The sequence below is a fragment of the Manis pentadactyla genome, chromosome 9, assembly GCF_030020395.1.
Source record: "Manis pentadactyla isolate mManPen7 chromosome 9, mManPen7.hap1, whole genome shotgun sequence".
In the NCBI taxonomy this organism is placed as follows: Eukaryota; Metazoa; Chordata; class Mammalia; order Pholidota; family Manidae; genus Manis; species Manis pentadactyla.
Window position 1 is genome coordinate 66,086,569 of NC_080027.1, and position 20,626 is coordinate 66,107,194.

Below are 20,626 nucleotides of genomic sequence, written 5' to 3' on the forward strand. Positions count from 1 at the left end.
GCAAAAGTATATATGTTTTTGGGAGGAGATTCCCACTGTCCTACTCACGCCGCCATGTTGGCTCCGCCCTCTCACTCCTCGACTTGCCTTAATTTTTATGGGGACAAGTAAACAAGCTATTTACAATGGTTAATGTGATTGTTTTACAATCAGAGGTTACCTTATTCAGTTAACTAAACAGAAAATGTTTATCTCTGTGTTGACTAGTATCAGGGGGACAGTTCTCATTTTAGTTAATTGCTTGTGAGACAAAGAATGGGAAATTAGCTTGGGGTGAAAGGGGGAAGGTCTGTGTCTGGCCTTGTCAACAGGTTCAGGAAAAAGGGGAAAGCCCTGTGTTTAGCCTTTTGTTTCTTAATGAGACATTTGTATGAAGACAAAGATGTACATGAATCATAATGAAACATCTTCCAGCATTCTTGGGTAAAGTTCACCTTGAGGAGAATTTATTATTCTCCCACTTCTCCCTACACAGTCTACTGAAGACTCAAATATCAGATCAGCTCATCCAGTCATTTTAAGAAAACTCTATTCGTTTCTTAATAACAGATTACTACAAACTTGGTGGCTTAAAGCACGAAAACTTAATCTCACATTTCTGGGGACCAGAGTCTGAAATTACTATCACCAGACCAAAATCAAGGTGTTGGCAAGCCTACCCCCATTCTGGAGGCTTTAGAGAGTCTATTCCTTGACTTTTTTCAGCTTTCAGTGGTTTTTGCCATTTCTAGGTTTGTCTCTTCTTCCTTCCAGTCTTCAAAGTCTGCATCTTTAAATCTCTCTTTGCTTCACCTTCCAACGTCCTTCTGTCTATGTGTATCCAGTCTTCTTTAGTCTCAGTTCTGTAAGAACACTTGTGATTGTGTTTATCACCCACTTAGATAATTGAGATTAATCTCGGCATCTCAAGATCCTTAACTTAATAACATCTGCAAAGACCATGTTACCATAAAAGATAACATTTATAGGTTCCAAGGGTTAGGGCCTGATATATTTGGGGGCCATCATTTAGCCTGTTATAGAGCCTTACATTTATTTTCCCAACTTCGTACAGCTAATAAATGGTAAATGAATTCTAACCTGTAATGAGCACTTTGCTCTTTTCCTTCACTGTGTTAAATGAAGAAAGGGGACAAGAGATTAACTCAATTTTTTTAAAACACTATATATTTTCCAGTGGTTTATTACATCCATATCTCATCTTACTTTTGTGTTAATATTTAGAGAATAATGGGAAGTATTCCTATTTTACAAATGAGGAATAAAAGGCAAATCAATTTTGACTGTGCTTCCCAAGTACTGATCCACAGAAAAATGTAATGAAGATCTCAATAGTTCAGAAGTGTTTAAAAATGACATGGAAAAATGAAATGAATAATTGGTCACATTTCCACTAATTGAGCTCACCCACCCATCACTTCAATTTAAAAAATGATCACTTATTTTTAAATTGGACCCTTTGAATATTTTGGATTCTAAAATATCCTTTTTTTAATGAAATAGTGGTGAAATATTCTTTGCTCTGTTGGTTGGCTTATTTTAATGTCAACATTTTAGGTTGAAAATGCTGACATTTTTATTACTGCCTAATTTTACTCTTCTGTAAAGGGTCACAGTTCAGGAATCTCTATGTGCAGTAACTTACCACATTATCATAACAAGTATGTGTGACATTGTGATTCAAATGCATTTACATGTTGCTCCCACCAAAAAGGAGTCCTGCTGATTGTTGGGACAAGGAAATATGACACCTCTGCTTCCCCACCACATGTTATTGTGTGTTGTTTTCATTTAAAGAGGTAAGTTACCAACAGGCTTTGTAGTCTGTAATTTTGTTTTTTTGCATTGCAGTATATTATCACATTTGGTAGATGGGACTTCATTGTCAAAAAGAACAGAAATAAATAATTATTCTAGTATTGTTGGTGAAGATATTTCAAAAGAGAGAGAAGTGCAATCATTTTAATAAGATGTATTTATGGCTCATCTCATTTCATAATTTACAGACCCAGCAGTGCCCCTCCCTAGGTTTCCTGTGTAATTGAATGGATGAACTGCATATTGAAGCAGTTGAATTTGTGCATGATTTCCTAATCTAACTGCATATTTCATGACTTGAATTTTCAGATTCAGGTAGTTTGCTAAGGAACTTGAATTTTTAAATAATTGAGATGATAGAAGTGGTCTTTGTACTCTGTTCTCAAGTTTAAGGATATTTTGGTTTTTTTAATGCAGAAAGTAGTTCCTTTGTATAACAATCACCTATACACCTCATTACATCTCTATCAAATTATATTGCTCATCTTACATGAATAAAGAGAGTAAGAGAATAATAATTCACTTATATGAATAAGTGAGATCTGAAAATTCCCTTTTTTTAAGAATATTAACTTAGGGTTGAATCTGACAAAATGTAAGAAGATCCTGTTTCCAGGCATTGTGCCATAATTAGGAAAATATGAGAACTTGTGTATTGTCTTATAGGCCACCTCTATAAAGATAAGCAGTTGCTTCACACCTGGCTGTATCTTTGGGGAAAGCAATAGGGCAACTGTGCTTCCATTAAAAAGGGGAAGAAATAGATGGAGAAATATGAAGGTATGGGTTGGTATTATTTCAAGTCCAATCGAAATGTCGAAACACAAAGGGAAGAGAGGAAGAAAAGAGACACAGAGAGAGAGAGAGGAAGAGAAATGAACTATAGTGTTATCAAATGTCTAATACTTTATCTCTACTTATACCACTTAAAACAAAGATAATATTACATATCGTTATTCTGATTTTTACTGATGATAAAACTGAAATCCAAAGCAGTTAAGTAATTTGTCCGTCACACAGCAAGTAAGCGGAAGGCCTGAGATTTAAACCCGGGTGTGTTCTGATGTCAAAGCCCATATTCTAGCCTTCTTTGTGCTGGTTTTTTCAAAGGAATGTGGGTGATGCAAAAGTAGGCACTTTTTAGGATGGGAATAGCAGTCTTTGGAGTTAGAGAAATCATTCAGATTATTGTTTGATATTGGCATGGTACAACCAGTGGAAGCATTCTTAAACAGTTTAATCCAGTTAAGCATTTTGGTTTCCTTCTCTGCCCACTGGGGAAAAGGGATGGAAAAGAGAGCACGACAAAATGAGTCAGAGTTCTGCTAACTTGAGACCAAATAGCTATAATGGTATTATGGGCTGAGAGTGGTGAGCCCCTCTCAAATGCAAATGTTAAAAGTCCTAACTTCCAATAGTTTAGAATATGACTATTTCAAGATAGGGTCTTTAAAGATGTAATAAAGGTTAAATTAGGCTGTTAAGGTGGTACCTAGTCCAATGTGACTGGTGTCACTATAAGAAGAGGAGATTATAATACAGAGAAAGAAGAAAGACCATGTGAAAACAGAGCCAAGGAGAGAAACGCCAGAAGCAGCAAACCTGCCTTGATGTTGGACATCCAGAATCCAGAATTGTGAGAAAATACATTGTTGTTAACCCACCCAGTCTGAAGTTCTTTGTTATGATAGCCCTAACAAACTAAAGCAAATGGTTTAATGTTATTAAACTCTCTATTAAATTTATGATTATAATAAAAGTCCATATTGACTGTTGTAAGTTTTGAAAACACTCAAAGTTTTATAAAGTAAGTAAAAATATCACCTACTACCTAATTCTACCACCAGAAATAGCCATCATTACATCATTAACAAATTGATACATTTCCTCCTAGTGTCTGTTTCTCAAATATGCTGGTGATATGCATTAATGAACTTTCTTTTCTGCGTTTTTTGGACTATAATGAGGGATAAAAAAGCAAAAATTGAGAAGACATTGTCTGAAAGGGTAATTCCTGTGTTCTTTGATGAGTGTCTGCTGAGCATGGCCCACTTCCTGGAGTGCCCACACTCCTATTCATCATCTCCAGGAGTTTGGTGACCTGATGTCTAGGACTTGAAGAACCCATAATTATGAGCTGATAATCATAATTATGAGAACTGTTAACTTATAATCCCAAGCATCACCACAAAAAATAGAAAGCAGCATGGCTTCCTATCAAATAAATGCCATCTATATACTAGTGCATAAAAACAGCTATATTAACAGCTTGGTCTATTTATTTCCACTTTTATGTGTACTACCTGTTTTCCATAGATATGACAATATTGCTACATATTTTTGTATTATATGCTCCTAGAATAAACACTTTCACATTACTAAATAGTATTAATAGACATTATGATTACAAATATATTATCAGACTGTTATATCATTGTTAACTGATTTATTTTGTTCCATCATTGATTTAGTTTCTAATTTTTTTCTTATTAAGCAAATCATTGCAATTAATACCTCTGAGTGCAAGTTTTAATTGAAGATTATTTACTTCAAAGAGAAAAATAGCTCAAAGTGAATTTACTAGATCATAAACATATTTATGAACATGTATCTGTTTTTAAAACAAGTTTACAAAGTTACATGTGAATTAATTTTCATACCTACATTGGAAGAAAGAAAGATAGAGAGGGAGAGAGGGATTTTTTTATGATGTTCTAGCCAAGTGTCATCATATTAATATTTTGATTGCTTGCCTAATAGGAAAATCATGCTTGGTTTAATAAGTATAGATTATTTTATTTTTTTGGTGGCATCACACCTGAAAATTACTTCTTTCATTGTACAATGGCAAATTCTTAAAATAAAATTAAATCATACATTCAAGCATTAGTCCTTCTTTCATATATATATATTCATCTCAAACTTGAGGGAAGTACAATTTTACATTTGCATTTAGCTCTTGTTTAAGGTTACCATTTAAACAGTATTGATAAAGCAGTGAGGTACAGAGAAAAGAACATGGAAATTGGAGTCAGAACTGTACTTGGTAAATTACCTAACTTCTCTAGGTATCCATGTTCTTGTCTTTAAAATGATTGGCTGCCTACTGTATAGGGTTCTTGCAAGAAATAGTAATAATATTTCTAATACATTTTTTAAAGTATAAAATACTGAAGAAGTTTTAAATAAAATGTTCATTTTTTCCAGTACACATTCTTTATGAAGTAAGTTAGGTATGTTGTATAAATTTCTGTGCCCAATGGGAAGGAAAGAGATAACAAAAGGACTGCAATCCCTCTTCTCCTACATGTCTGTACACACACTAATAATAGATCTGGCAAAGCATTAATGGTATTTATTACCATGCAAGACCATCATAGAATGCTTCTAGCATGATTTACCAGATCTGTTGAGGATTGTTCACAGTAAATAAATCTGTAATCTATGAATCTGTGAAGCATTTCTTACTTCTATAGAAAATATATATTTATTGGAGACTGCTTATATTCAATGTGTGTGTTGTGCAGATATCCTAATGAAAAGGAAGGAGTTAGATAGCAGTAGGAAACCTGACTTCTCCCTGTTTGTGGCTTTTATCCTTTAATTACAGTAAAGCTGGATACTGAATAAAGTCTTTCATTCTTCTGAATCTTACTTCACAATATATATTTTTTCCCACATAGGTAAAAGTAAGTTTTTTTTTCGTATTGGTATCTTTTAATAAAAAAAATTAAAAATCAAAGAAGAAAAAAGTGTCTGGCCAGGGCTGGGATGAGATGATCAGGAACACTTCAGAGGAAATGCTGCCTCTTTTTAGAGAATTGTAAGGTTGTGAAAAGAGAGGGGCAGATCATGCACAAAAGTACTTACAAATTACATACCCAACCCCCACCCCCTCAATAAAAAGAGAAGAAAAAGCCCCATCACTTAACACCAAAAGCAACATTATCAACAAACCCTTTCTCTGCTGCCAATCATGCCTTATTTCAAAGAGGCGGCCTGTGAGGAGAGGTGAAAAGAGCAAGGGTGAGAAGGAGGATCTGCACTTCAGTCTAGTTTCCCATTTCCATTTCTTTTACAGCAAATCTACCGTCATCTGATGCCTGTCATCGAGCTCTGAGCCGAAACCGAGTATGTGGTAGCGGCGACCGGGGTGCCATTGTTGGCTGAGTAGCCTTGCCTCAACGTTTCAAAATATGACACCTGCACGGGTTTGTGGTACTGTAGCACTTTTATGGCATCTTCTATCTTAAACCATTCCCTCTTCCTTCCCTCCAGAGAGAACCACTTTAGTGGTTTCCTCTTGCACTGAGCCTTCCTCAGCTTCCATGTCAGAGCCTGAAGCCCAGCAGGCGTCCCCATCTCCAGTGTTAACTGAGTCTTCCCAGTCCTCCAGCACTTCTGTGACAATGAGCACATAGACATATGTTCTATGCTTCCTCTCCTGGTTCTCGAAAATTCCAACTAATCTTCCCAATGTCCCTTTCACTCCAGCCTCCTCACAGACTTCACGGACTGCTGCCACACTTGGTTCCTCCTCCGGTTCCATGCCTCCTCCAGGGCCAATCCATCGGTCTGGATGGCGACTACTGCTCACAAGTAGCACCTCCTCCTCGCTCTCGCTGCGGAAACACAGGCATGCGGCCCGTTTCTTGTAGCCGTCGCCGTCGTAGGTGCGGGTCTGGTTGGACTTGAGCTTCATCATCCTACAGGCGCGGGTGGGGGTGCGGTGCGGAGCCCGCTCCGGCGGCCGCGCGCATGCGCGCGCCCCCGACTCGGCCAACGGAAGCAGGGAGGAGGAGCCGCCTTTCCGTTACACGGCTCCGCCGCAGGCCCGCCATGACCGCCTCATTCCCCGCGGCCCCGTCTCCGCACTGCCGCCGCCGTCACGGCTGCCGTCGCCGCTACCGCCACGGCCGCCGCCCCCTCTGTCGCTGCCACCCCGACGACGACCGCGCCACCATCTTGGGCGTGCTGCGTCAAAAGTAAGTTGTTTTTAACAGCAGTAATTAATCAGGCTAAGAAACCTTGAAGTTCCCTTTGATATCTTCTCTCTCATCTGCTTATCTAATCAATTATCATATCCTATAAACTTTGTTCTAAATATGCCTTGAATGTGTTTGTTTCTCCCCATTCCCACTGCTGCCATTGCTTTTCTTCTAAAGGTCAAAATGTTTGACATTGCTTCACAATCTCCTGCCTGCCCTGACTTCACTCTCCATGAGGTCAACGGTATTGTTTCCATTTCTCAATTCTGTTGTTTTCTCCCACCACAGATCTTAACACATATTCTTTCCCAGCCTAATGTACATTTCATATGTTAAATTTCACTTCCTCCCTGAACAGCTCTTGACCCCAGGTGCCCAGGTGCTAGAAATGGAAATTTATATATAAACTTGATGCCTCTTCAATTCTTCAGATAACTTACTCAAATTGTAATTAACTAATTTGTTAACTTTTAAAACTATCTATGTGTCTAATTTCTCTGGTTTGTCTTGCCTGAGGGTTTCAGCCCATGGAAAATTCAATATGGATTCAGTGAGACTGAGAAATGACACAGAACATTCTTTGGGTGAAAGGGTTTATACCTGGCTTATATTCTCACGGTGGTAGGTAGAGTCCTAGAATCAGGTCTGCGTCCAGAAGTCTGCAGGTCCCTAATCCATCTCCATCTCTGCCTTCACCCAGAACACTGGGCAGAGCTCTTTATATAGTGACTCAGTCAATAATAGCTCATTACCTATGATATGAAAGCATTGGCTTAGCAGTAGGCCAATTACATCATCAAGTTGTTTAGGGCCAGGTAAGGATCTTGGCCATAGAACTTTCATTTTCCCCACAGGACCCATCTGCAGCTCAAACTTCATAAAGACCAAAATTATGTCTCCTTTGTTTACTGATGCATCCCAGTGAGAAAACAGTATCCAACAAGTAGAAAGTGCTCCAAAAAAAATAACTAAATTAGCAGCAAGTCATTCACAGGGGATGGAAGCACAATGATTAGGTGCTGTGTGTTACTACATGTTTAAGGTAGAACCTGGTTATTTCTTCTCTAACCCTGCTTTGCTAAATATTCTATAGAAACAGCTCTATGAAACAGTTATTATGAAGGATTAAGTCAGGTGATCTATCAAGATTAACATATCGCTCCAAATACAGACAAGTCATTGAAGGATTTAGTGTTTAGTGAAAGCGTTTCTTGAGAATAAAGCAAATAAAATATATTCTATCAATAAAAGAAATACCAAGTGTTTGTTATAGAGAATAGTGGGTGAATAACTTCCATAGAGATAAAAGATAAATTACAAGCTTGGAAATAAATGTAGGACAGGCATTCTAGACTTCAGATTTTAAATGGGCTGAACTTGTCAGGCAAAATATGTACATTCAAAAGAATGCTCATGTTGTTTAATCTGCCTGCAGCACAGAGCTTTTTTTAAAAAAAATAATTCTGTTTCTATTCTGTATAAAGTATGTATTTCTATGTCAAGTCTTTCAGACTCAATTATCAGCATGTTAAGCAGGGAAAAATCTGAACAGACTGATAAGGTGGTCATTGGGTTTCTTGTAGAAGAAGTGAATGTCTGATTGTTCTCAAAGATGCTTCTGGTTTTTAATGAGCAAGAAAGCAGAGCATAAACAGCTGTAAGCAAGACAGAAGAGATCATTCATCCAACTCTAGCTTCTATTTTATTACCAGTGTTGGGGAGGAAGAATTTCCTTTACCCTTCTTCTGGATGGTCTAAGAATTAAATTGACATAAGACAGATTAACAGGAAAAAAAAATTTAATTATGTATGTAATTAAATCCATAGACATTAGATTACTGACAGTCAGGGACATGGATTTATATATGTTATTCTGAACTTAGGAGAAAAGGCTGGGACCTGGGACTTCAAAGGGAAATGGAAGCAATTCATGGGAATATAAAAGAGTAAATATTCAATAAGCAAATGCTTTATGTGTCACCCCAGAAACAACAGAACACACAGAAGAATTTTAACAGACTTTGCCACATTCTTCCCTGTCTACCCCACCTAGTTCATATTATAATGTAGTTATGTGTGGTGATGGCTCTCTTCCTTCTTTATATGCAATTTTGGAGGTGGGTAAATGGAGGAAGTCAAAGTTTTTTTGAGTTTTTTAGGCCTTGATTGTTTTCAGTTTTGATATAAACTCCATGCTAAAGTGGCACATCTTGGAGTGGCCTGCCCTTGCCCCTGCACCAATAAAGAAGAATGGGTCTCAGTTGCGACATACCATCTATGTTGCTAGTAGAAATGGCTCAGTGGATTGCTAGGTTGCCCTACTAAATAATAGATCTTCTAGGAATCATGGTTCAATGCTCTGATATAGTCTTATCAATTACACGTATCACTGAGTACTGGTTCTTTCCTTCAATACTTCAATAGAATGACAGTGTAGGGGCCAAGGACAGGTGGCCCCAAAAATGTTCTTTGGCATGCAGATTATTTCCAGCTGAAAACAATCAAGGCCCAAAAGACTCAGGAAGAAACGTTGACTTTCTCTTTGACTGCCGGGAGAGAATTTAGATAGGCCACCTGCTCCAGAAAGAGAGCTATCACCAGGTAATGCCACTATAGTATGAAGTAGGTATGGTAGTCAGGGAGAAACCTAGAAAGGCCTATCTGTTCTAAATTTTACCTATGTTCCATTGTTTCTGAATGACCCAGCAAACAATTGTTTACCAAATATTTACTCTTTTCCATATTCCTGTGAATCACTGTCCTCTGTGAAGTCCCAGGCCCCTACCCCTTCTCTGTAGTTAAGAATGACACATGTATCTCATTTTGCCTGTCAAGTCTGTGTGGATTCCTTATATATAATTGATTGTCTCCTGCCAGTCTTTTGTCCATTTGATTCTTAGACTGCCTAGGAGAACCTTGAAGTGTAGAGGAAAATTCTTCCTCCCCAATAGTGTATTAGCCCAGTATAGGTAACATATTCAGAGGTTTAAAACTCTATAGAGAACTTACTGGTATTAGTATTGCTATCTACTCCTTACATCGTTATAGATTCTCCATCTTGAAGAATAATTTGGGTTTATGTTTTCGCAGAACAAATGGAATGTCATGATATTTATGACATGATATTTATGACATACAAGATCTAACAAAATTGTTAGAATAGGCAGAGAGTTAGACATGAGCCTAAAGTAGTCAGGGGAAGACTATTCTGAAAAAGCACATAAGGGCCTCTAGCTAGGACCCCCTCAGCAAACATCCAGGCTTTGCAGTCGATAACATTTTGATACTGTGGTTGGCATATTCTGTACAATTAGCTCATCGACTGGCCCAGGGGCATATCCTAGGTGAGACTAGGGGTGGGACAAACTAAGAACCAGGAAGCTACAATGGCATAAAAGCCAGAGCTTTTAACTCAATGGGACACTTGAATTTTCTTGAGCTGCCTGCTTGGACGCCTCTAAGTGTACTTTCGCTTCAACCTAATAAACTCCTTGCTGTTTCCACTCACTGCCTGGTATCTCCAGTGAATTATTTCCTTCGAGAAGACAAGGACTGGGGAACCCAAAGCACTCAACCAGGAGAAAAAATGTCTCATCTGTCAGTTTCACACACGTAAACTGTGCTCCATATACTGTGTGTGTGTGTGCTTCTAGATGATGACATAATCTGTTTTACACTATTGTTTATGAAGTAGTACAAGCCAGGATAAAATCAGAGTATAATAAATGTTATAGGAAAAGAAGACTTTGTATTATGGTGGAGGGGTAAGAACAAGAAAAAGAGCAATTAGGACAGATTACGATATTTTAGAAGGCCCATGGACTAGGAATGCAAATATGCAAGAGCCCATAACCAGCCAGAAAAGTCTGAGTCCTTGACCACAGCTCCCCTTGAAGATTGTTATGCATTGGTTATGCATCAAGTCTGTTGTGGGGAGCACAGCTCTCTTCCATGATGCCAGCCAGGTAAAGCCTTCATAATGGCCTATGTTCAGGCTTGAAAAGTCACACATAGATTGTTTTCTCAGGAATCATACTCACCATTGCCCATCTTTGAAGATTATCCCACCCTTTAATCATACCTTCTTCTTCCTCAAGACCAGGCCGTATCCTGAAGCTAAGGTCCCCACTAAGTGCAGCCTCTTTAGAACCAAAGGTACTTGTCACCCTTATCACTCAGGAAATTCCAAGGGTTTTTGGAGTGCTGTGCCAGAACCAGGGACAAAGACCAAATATCTTTCTATGATACTACACATAGAATGTTAGGACAGGAAGGGAACATTCAGATCTACCTTCTTTCTGTACAGATGAAGAAGTTGTCTAGAGAAGGGAAGGAGTGTGCTGAAAGCAAAGCCTGAGTTCCAATTCTGATGCCACTGGTTATCAGTGCTGCCTTGAGAATTTTCTTTTATGTGTCTACACAGTTGCTAATACTCCTATTATTCTTGATTCATGTGTTAGTTTCCTAAATATTTCATTTTCCTTCCCAATTTACCTTTAATTCACCTTGATTACGGAAATACATTTATATTTGGCCAGCTGACTAATCCTCTTAAATAATGGTAGACAATTAACTCCAGTGATATGCTATTCAGCTCAAATTTGACTATAGCTAATCATACTCTAGAAACAAAGTTCAAACTCAGGAGGTTATTCCTTATTAGGTAGCATTAAATAAAAATCAATTCTTCCTTTTCCCCTGTTAAATTTAATAAAAATCTTCATTTTACTTTGGTGATTTTACTCTCCATTTCCATGTTTAAAAAAGTTAGAAATGGAACATATCCCTATTCAGTGTTTTCCAATCTACAAAGGCTATAAACTACTTATAATTCATTAGCAGAACCAAAACCGTTACGAATGTCTGTCTAGTATTTATCAAATCTCTAGTTTTGAATGACGCTGCAAGGTTTAAAAGTTTTACAACAGAAACCTACAGAACACAGTCCCTTTGGTTAACACTGTGTTAAATATATAAAACATATATTTTGAAGATCCAGGTAGTTCACTTTAGTAGGAAATAATTTGAAACCAGAAACCAGTACTTGATACATTCTGAAGTAAACACTTTTTTTTAGTTTAATCAGATAATAGTCCACAATCAATATCTGAAAAAACAGTGGAAGATACATAAAGCTAAGATGTTGAGACTCTTGTGAATAAATTTAGTGTTTTGGATTTTATTTTTGCTTATTTTTATAAAATGACCTATGCTCACTAAAGAATATGAATAAACATCTAAAAAATTATAAGCAATTATATTAAAGATCCAAATTAAATATATTTTGTCACATTCAAATAGTAGGTTTTGATTTTTCACAAAACAGAAAATTGTGTTAAAGTATATGCTTGTATGTGTTATACACACATAGAGTTATGTATTCATTGGCATGTACATGGTGGGGCAGATACATAAATGTACTATGTACACACTTAAACATATATACGTTTTGTGTAATATCCCTGTATACATATATATCTCTCTCTATATATGTATATATAGAGAGAAAAAAGAGACAAACTTTCCCACTCACTTGCTCAAAAGTCACCAATTTGATTACTAATTTATATTAAGATGCCCTGCTCGTGGTTCAGTTTATGAGCCAAGTTATAAGAACAATTGAAAAACCAAATACAAAATTTTCACAGATCTCAATATTTTATTCACACATATTTTGTAAGAAAATTTCCCTCTCTTCATGTCTTTTATGTCCAACATCTGCATTCTGAAAATCCACTATATTATATCAATAGATTCTTTTGGTATTTACCTGTTTCACCTTTCAACGTTAAAAAAGCACATAAATAGAACATAACTGGGCAGTCTGTCTGGGATATTTCATTCATTTATAAGTTGGTTAAAACTTATTTTATGTGTGTGTGTTTTAATTTAATCCCTGTGTTTTAATTAAATATCTAAAATAGAGAAGAAACACTAACATAAACATTAATCACAACGGTGTTGATATTTGTATGTAAAATTTCATTGCATTTTTGTCTCAACATTGTTTATCCTTAACCAATTAATAAATTATATTATCTTGGTTGAAAATGCATCACAATAGTCAGAATTAAATTTTCCATCACATATTTTTATTTAAATTTTAAAGAGACAAATTACATCATAGGCCATTTATCCCACATATCAAAAAGTGCCTTTAAATTATTTCGATTTTCTTCTTTCTAATTTTAAAGTATTTAAGTAATTAAAAATCTATTAAATCTATTCTATTTTCAATTTTTTGACGAATTTATGTTACACTTTCTGTATATATGCAATGAAAATAGGACACTGTTTTAGTCCCACTTCCTAGGACAATGATTAGATATTAATTTTTCAGTTTTCAGTGTGATAAATGTAAAATGAGTTTCATTGTTTTTTAAATTTATACTTACTGTTATTGAACTTAAGCATCTTTTTTTGTGTATTGGCTAACACAGCTTACTTCCTTTGCTTATTTTTCTACTTAGTTATGTTTTCTTTTTGCAATTTGAAATGTGTTCTTTTTATATCATTGCATTTAACCATGTTTTCTGTTTTACAATACAATTTGAGATATGTAGGCCTATGAAAATTACCACCAGTACTTTTATGTATTGATTTTCATTTTTCATAGAGAAAATAATTTAATTAATTTCACATTTACTAAGTACCTACAATACATGTGCCCAGAGTGGGGCACTATTTTGCTATACTGTAGTATTACTAAAGCAGTTTATGCCCCCTCAGAAACTCAGGTTGTAAAGATTGAGTTTGTGTAAAGAAGAATAAATCAGAACCTTAAACTTTCTCTCTGTAAGAGACCTTACAGGAAAAACAAACAAAAGCCAGTAAATGTCAGGGGCTAAGTTATCAGAAAAATAAGAGACACTATGCTTAATTTCTAGATGTTACTTCTGCCTCGGTTGCCATTGCATTCCTGATATCTAAGACAGGGCATGCCATATATGACACAAAAATGTACATTGTATGAATGAATAAATGGCAAAGAGTATGAATGAATGAATGAATACAATCTAGGACCAAAGGGATGCATTTCAAAGTGAAAGTACCCATCTCAATGAATTGCAAAGGCACCCAAGTCACATAATTATACCCTTGCAGGAAACTAGGGATAAAGGAAGTCCTTAAAAGTTTCCAGGTGAAGAAATTGGTTCACAAAGAATGGGAATTATAATATTGAGTTTTTCAACATCAATATTAAAGTCTAGAATACAATAAAGAAGTACCTTGAAAATTGTATGGAAAATATTTTGAATCTAGAAACTTATTCAGACCTAATTATGAAGGTTACATGTAGAATAAAGAAGTATTTTTAGCCATGCAAGGTTTAATATTCACTTTCTCAGAGATTTTCTTGAAAATGTGCTAAAAATGAGGAACCAACTGAAGTAAGAGTGACAGAATTGTTTCCAATTCAGCTAGACAGCAGTTCTAGAGAGCAACCAATAATATCAGTAAAAAATTCTGAGATGGGTTTCTTTGTGGGAAAATAATAAATAATAATAATAATGAAGAAACTAACATCTGACCAAGTTGCATTGTGAAAAATTTAAGTTACGTCAGAAGATTTTAGTTCGAATTACTGATGGGAACAAAGTGAATTTAATGCCTCTGCATATGGCATGGAGGAGCACTGATACTTAGAATGACAAACTATGATTATTTTAATATGTCTGCACTGGTATGATTAAAATTCACTTAAAAAAATTAAAATCTCTTTGTTTTAATTTAGTCATTACCACAGGGGAAATTGGGGTTGTAACTAGAGAGGGGCACATGGAGGGGGTCTTTTGTTGTGCTGGTATTTATTTTTACTTTTTAAACTGGGTGGTAATTATACATGTATTTACTTTGTAACTATTTAAAACCAAACATATGTTTTATGATTTTTTTCTGCGTAATTATGTTTCACAATAAAATTTGTAAGCATAAAAATGCCCCTTTGGTGAAGCTACACAAAGAAGAGATTAAGCGATCTTCTGCTTCCCCAGTTACAGGCTTCTTTGGCATCTCTATCAAAGTGCAGTCATATTCCTCCCCATGTACTGTGTCTTGCTTCTCTGTTACTTCTTCCCTGCTTCCGTTTTTTCTGGGTTCTAACCCCAGGTAATTAATCAGCCTGAGCTTCCTTAACTATTATATCTCAGTGAATATTGTTTTGGTCATTTTTTCCCTGTTTTTGCTCAGACACACTTTAACTCTCTGCCACCTGAATGTTAGTGTGCATCTTTAACCTAGAAATTAGTGTTCATCATTAACTCTGGATAATCCGTTATTTCAATTTTTATATACCTTCAGCATTTCACAAAACCTGTTATGTTAGAAGTAATAATTAACTGAGTCTGGCAAGTCACCAATTTAAACCTTGCCTATCTAAATGGCATGATCCTATATGTATTTTATTTTTTTGTTTTATTTTATTTATTTTTTCCAAAAAAGGATTATGAATGTGGAAGTGCTACAAGTGCTCTGAAAAATACAGTATTGTAGGTAGCTAGGAGTCTATATTCTAGAAATTATCTTGAGTAAAGTTATGTAGTTATCATATGAATAGATGTTAGGAATTATATTCCAGGGAAGTATTTCAAATATGAAGATTCCATATTTATGAAAAAGATCAAGCCTTTGTAGATGTGAATTAAATATGCTCTTTCCTTTACTTGTCATATCTTTTAATAGCATCTTTTTTTATCTTAATAACTCAGTACATTAGGATTCAAAGAACTTTTATCAGCAAGATTATCTTTTTAAGACTTCAAATACCAATATGACCTACAGAATATTTCAATTTTAAACAAAGTCATTTCTTTTTTTTTTTTCAGATTTATAACTTTTATGTATTATGACCAGAGAAAGGTATGTATAAGGCAAAACATTATTAAAGTCATTATATATGGGAATAAAAAGTTGTACAATGGATTTTAGGTCATGTATTTTAAGTGTAGAAAGGTCAAGTTAAAATTTTAAAGAACATTGTGCTCTATTCTGTAGGTAACAAATTATTTTTTTTAAAAGAAAGATCATTCTTGTAGACTGTGTCCAAATGGTATATCACTTGGGATTTTATTAATGTGGAGTATAACTTTCTAACCTATTGTTATTGCTCAGCTATGTTTAGTTGAATCCTTTTATTCTGTTCATTAAAAATATGCCAATATAGGTTTATGTTTATTTTATTGTATTAAAAATCCAAAATTCCAATCTCATAGCAAATTTTAATATCTTCTTTCTAACTCTTTTGCTGTCAGGATTTGGGGATTTTAAAGGGTATATCCTTTTTTATTCTTCATCTTATTCCTACCATCTTGAATTGTAGGGGTATGTAGAATCTGGATCTGGGACAAGGTCTCTCCTCCTTCTCTTAGGACAAGATTTTACTTGTTTGGGGAAGAAAGAATAAATAGAGAAAACAGATGATGTTTTATGCATCTTATCACCTGCTGGTGATGGGGCTACAGAAAAGCTGCTCTGGTCTTTCTTGGATCTGCTCTGTCACCATGATCTCTGCATAGATGGTGGGTTTACTTTTCCTTTGGGGGTTAGTATTTGCACCTGCCCTACTTCCTGACCATTTATGAGACATGCCAAGAATGATAGTGTGTCTACCACTAGCCTGACCAGAACTGCCTACTCCATCCGAGTCCTAAGGGAAATGATGTGATAGTCTGACTCTCCTCCTAGCTTTTGTGCTTTCTCATGTGGAACCATGAAAAATCTCTGAGGATTACGTAGTATTGCCACCACGAACATTCAGTTTTGCTGCTTCCTGATTCAGCCAAGATTCAGCCAGAATTCCTGAGAGACAGAATGTTGGGTAGAGTAAGAGCTTTATTCAATAAGCTGGCAGGTTGGAAGATGGGAGGACTGTTGTTCTAAAGGCCTGTTTTAACTCAGGTTTGATTTCAAGATCCTTTGTGCTAGGGGAAGAGGGAGCAGGTGGTGACAGATAACTATGGACATGTGGATATCAGTGAGGGTCTGAGGACAGTCAGGAAACTCCCTGTCCTTGGTCAGTTGACTCCTATCAGCACAAGTCCAATCAGGACAACCCTGTAAACTCTTGATAGGACAACTATTGTCTTATCTCAATCTGTAAGCAAAATCATTGACAAGCCTACATGCAGAGCTGCAGTTAATTTTGTAAATCTAAAAGTCTTGATTAAAGGCCTTGTGGTAACTTTCAGTTTCACTTCTTGGTTTGTCTTTGGACTATTTCTGTCTCTGTGTTCCAAGAACAATGTTACCCCATCCACTGGTTGTCAGCAAGGAGCTTTAAACCCAGCTTTTAAGCCCTTCAGGTCCAGTCACAGTATGGTTAAGGCGTAGATCAGCATCCTTCTCTCAGATATGCATTTCCTTATCATTCCTCTGCCGTAGTTTATTATTATTACTCTCCCACCTACTAGGTACTTCAAATGAAGATCAGGACCCAGTGTTTATGTGTGATAATAAAATAACTTGAACATACATCAGATTCTCCTGAGAGCTCTGTCACTAATTTCCACTGTGCTTAATAACATGACAAGTGTGATTCTATAGGTTATTAGTTCTCCAAGTAATGAACTGGAGAGAGAGCTTATAACCAAATGAAAGAGCTTGTTTCTTAGGGAGTGTCAGCTCCTAAGAGGTTTGCCTTTTAGTGAGTGTCAGCTTATGATACTCAACCAAACCAGACTGTAAAAAGGAAAGTTTATTAGTTCCAGCAAGTGAGAAAAACACTGGTAATAACTTCCAAAGCAGTGTCTTCCAAGACAAACCACAGGGTTGCATTTATATAGACACATACCACTTCTCACTTTGGTCCCCCATGCAAGTAAGGTGAAAACCCTTTGCAATTCTGATTGGTGTACTGAAGAGGAGTAGTGGTTGGCCAGAACTATCCAACCTTGGCCACAGGGAGGGAGCCTCCAGACAACAGTCAGGGGAGCTCTTGAAGGGAACAGTTGCAAATAGTAGTTGTTATGTCCTTTTGAGGCCTGCTCTTCCCATGACATCTTGTTCTGCAAAACAACTAAGCAGAGAATGTTAATTTTCACTATAAATTCCCCATTAATCCTTTTTCTGCCTAAATATTGCTACATAAGCTGATATTTTCCCCTTCTTGTAGACTGTGTTTGTTTGCTAAGGCTGCCATAACAAAGTGCCATAAACTGCATGGCTTAAACAGCAGAACTTTATTTTCTCAGTTTTAGAGTCTAGAAGTCTGAGGTCAAAGTGTTGGCAGGGTTAGATTTTTTTGAGGCCTCTTTCCTTGCCTCCTAGATGGCTCTCTTCTTGTGCCTTCACATCATCTTCCTTTTGGGTGTGTCTGTGTTCAAATTTCCTCTTCATAAAGACACACCAGTCATATTGGTCAGTGCCCACCTGAAAGCATCATTTTAACTTAATTACCCCTTTAAAGACTTTGTTTCCTAACACAGACACATTCTGAGATAGCAGGAGTTAGACTTAAGTGTTTGAATTTTGGGTGGTAAGGTGAACACATAAAATAGATCTCTAACCTCTGTGAATGATAATATGTGACTGTAAATTTGTATAGTTGAGGGGGCAATGGGTAAAGAGGAAAGATCTCTTTACCAGGAATCCCAGTCTCTGCAAAGACCAAAGACACTTACCTTTCATTGTTTTTGCCTCTCTAGCTCTTCAAAACACTTACAAAGCATAAGCACTGCGATTTAGTTGATCATAAAGTGATATTTTTTAAAGTAAACCCAGAGGGAAATGTAATGCCAAATGTTGACAGGTCTCTTTACAATGTGGGATTCTTACGGATTCTTTACTTTCAAATTTTTTTACTGGTTGCCAATTCTGGGATAACAAAAATCTCCTTCATCATCTTAATATACTAGCTACAGAAGCAAGTTTTGGCGAAAAAAAAAAACTTGTGCAAAAATGACATTAGTAGAATGATATCAGGACTTCAGTATGACCATAAAGACTGGAAAAATGATCAGAAGCAAAATCATCTCCAAAAACCTAGGAAGCAGAAATTATAGAAATAGTTTCATAAAAGAAATTGTCTGGTAATGGTGGTATAGCTAAATATAATGGATTTCAAGTATTTCTTCCATTTTTGCATGCTTCTGTTTCAAAATTCAGATTCCAGGAAGGGAATATATGATTAAGCAGGCTTAGATCAGGAACTTGTTCCCTCTCTCTGTCAAGGTAGTGAGATGAAGAAATCAGATCATAGACTTCTGCAATGAGTAGCACATTCAGTCTCCATACCCCTCCTCCCCCCTCTTTCATCCGTCCCTCTAAGGGAACTCAGGTGGAGGCAATAATTTCTCCAAAGAAAAATGGCAGCAAATGCTTGTGGGGGATAAAGGAAGAAGAAAAAAAGTTGAATACTAAATAACTACTGTAGATGGATTGAAAAAGGAAGAAACTTTTACCTGCTGTCCATGTTTAAATCATCCTTTGAATACTGTATCTTATTGAAAGCAAGAGTGACACAACAATTGGTGGCCAGGCATTCCACCGTGAGCAGGTCTAAGTGTCCTCTAGCTGATGTACCTCCATTTGCCTGTACTGCATTCAAAGTCTACTTCAGAAACTAAAGTAGTTCATATAGAAATCATAGACCTAATTGAAAAGGCCTGGCCTGTATTAACTTGTCAGCAAGCCCAGATAAAGCAATTCAAAACACCTGTCAGAAGGTGGAAATGTATTTTCTGTTTGAAACTATAAAATGTACATTCAAATAAAAAGTTTTCTATTTTAATAATACATGTCTAATTTTCTAATTCAGAACTATTTCTGTTGGCAAGATAATTACAGAGTTAAATTTTTAAAATATTGGCCTAAGGGACATGGAATGGTATGGCCAAAGACATTTTATGCTGTTAAATTTAGAAATAAACATAAAATCCCTTGAGGTCTGGGATCATGTGAACTACACTGGAGGACTTGCACAATTATGCTGTTTTGCAGGATATTTATTTCACCATTATCACAGAGTTGTTTTATAGCTGATTTTTCTTTCTTTTTTTTTGCAAACTATGTTACTGTTGTGGTAAGGATTTAAATAATCTGTCACTCCTACTAACATATATATAACTTCCCAGTAACCATTGCCATATTTAAATTGTGATTATTCTTGCTGGGTTTACACAGCCAACTGCTTCAGAATTTTTGGACATGACAAATTACAGTGCTAATGAGGCCATAGTTGGGATTTAAGTTCATCGTAGAAAATGATTTCTCAAATCATCCTCACATTTTTGGATTTTTTTTCCCCCACCAGCTTCAAAATGAGAATATAATGTTCCTTCAGCAAAATTAAATAATAATTATGTCAGGAAAAAAATGAAATTGACAAAATTCTCAACAAAAACAGCTTCTGTGCCTATCAGCATTTCCACAATGAATTACTTCATGCCCACCTGGAAGAAATGCCACAGTATATTCTCAGTGTGAAATACAAAGGTCAGAATAAAAGTCTATTTGTGATTTCACACAGAACTAACTGGTTCTCATTCAAAAGTGATTAATCTCTAAAAATTCACACAGTTATCTCCTTAAAGTCAACTAGTGAATTCCTTTTTGGTGAATATTTTTGTTTTACTGGTAAAGTCTTTGACTGTGTTACATTACTTAATATTATAAAATTGGAAAACTCAGGAGTAACATAAAATTCTTACTTTTCTGTACCAGTGGATCTTTCATTCCAGTTTTCCAGATTCTGCATGAACTGCAGTTTGATACATTATTTTCTAAAATACTTGATTACTTTGTGAACATAGTAGGCAGACCTCACAGTGCTATATGATACAGTTGCACTCAAGAGTAAGAGATAAGAAATCCGAATGCCAAAT

General features: G+C 36.1%; 1 protein-coding gene across 1 annotated transcript; it reads right to left on the reverse strand.

The window, feature by feature from the left end:
- Positions 1–4,255: 4,255 nt before the first annotated feature.
- Positions 4,256–6,553, reverse strand: LOC130684901 (diphosphoinositol polyphosphate phosphohydrolase 1-like). The gene is made up of 2 exons (XM_057507499.1): positions 6,173–6,553; positions 4,256–6,090 (listed from the first exon to the last, which is right to left on the reverse strand). The coding sequence occupies exons 1-2, from the start codon at positions 6,521–6,523 to the stop codon at positions 5,911–5,913; spliced, it is 531 nt and encodes a 176-aa protein (XP_057363482.1). The 5' UTR covers positions 6,524–6,553; the 3' UTR covers positions 4,256–5,910.
- Positions 6,554–20,626: the final 14,073 nt, after the last annotated feature.

Bases quoted from the DNA above. Each gene is read 5' to 3' on its own strand.
- LOC130684901 (XM_057507499.1), bottom strand. From the start codon at position 6,523: ATGATGAAGCTCAAGTCCAACCAGACCCGCACCTACGACGGCGACGGC. The intron at 6,091-6,172 runs GCCTGCTGGGCT...TTCTCTCTGGAG, and splicing joins TTAACACTGGAGATGGGGAC to GGAAGGAAGAGGGAATGGTT.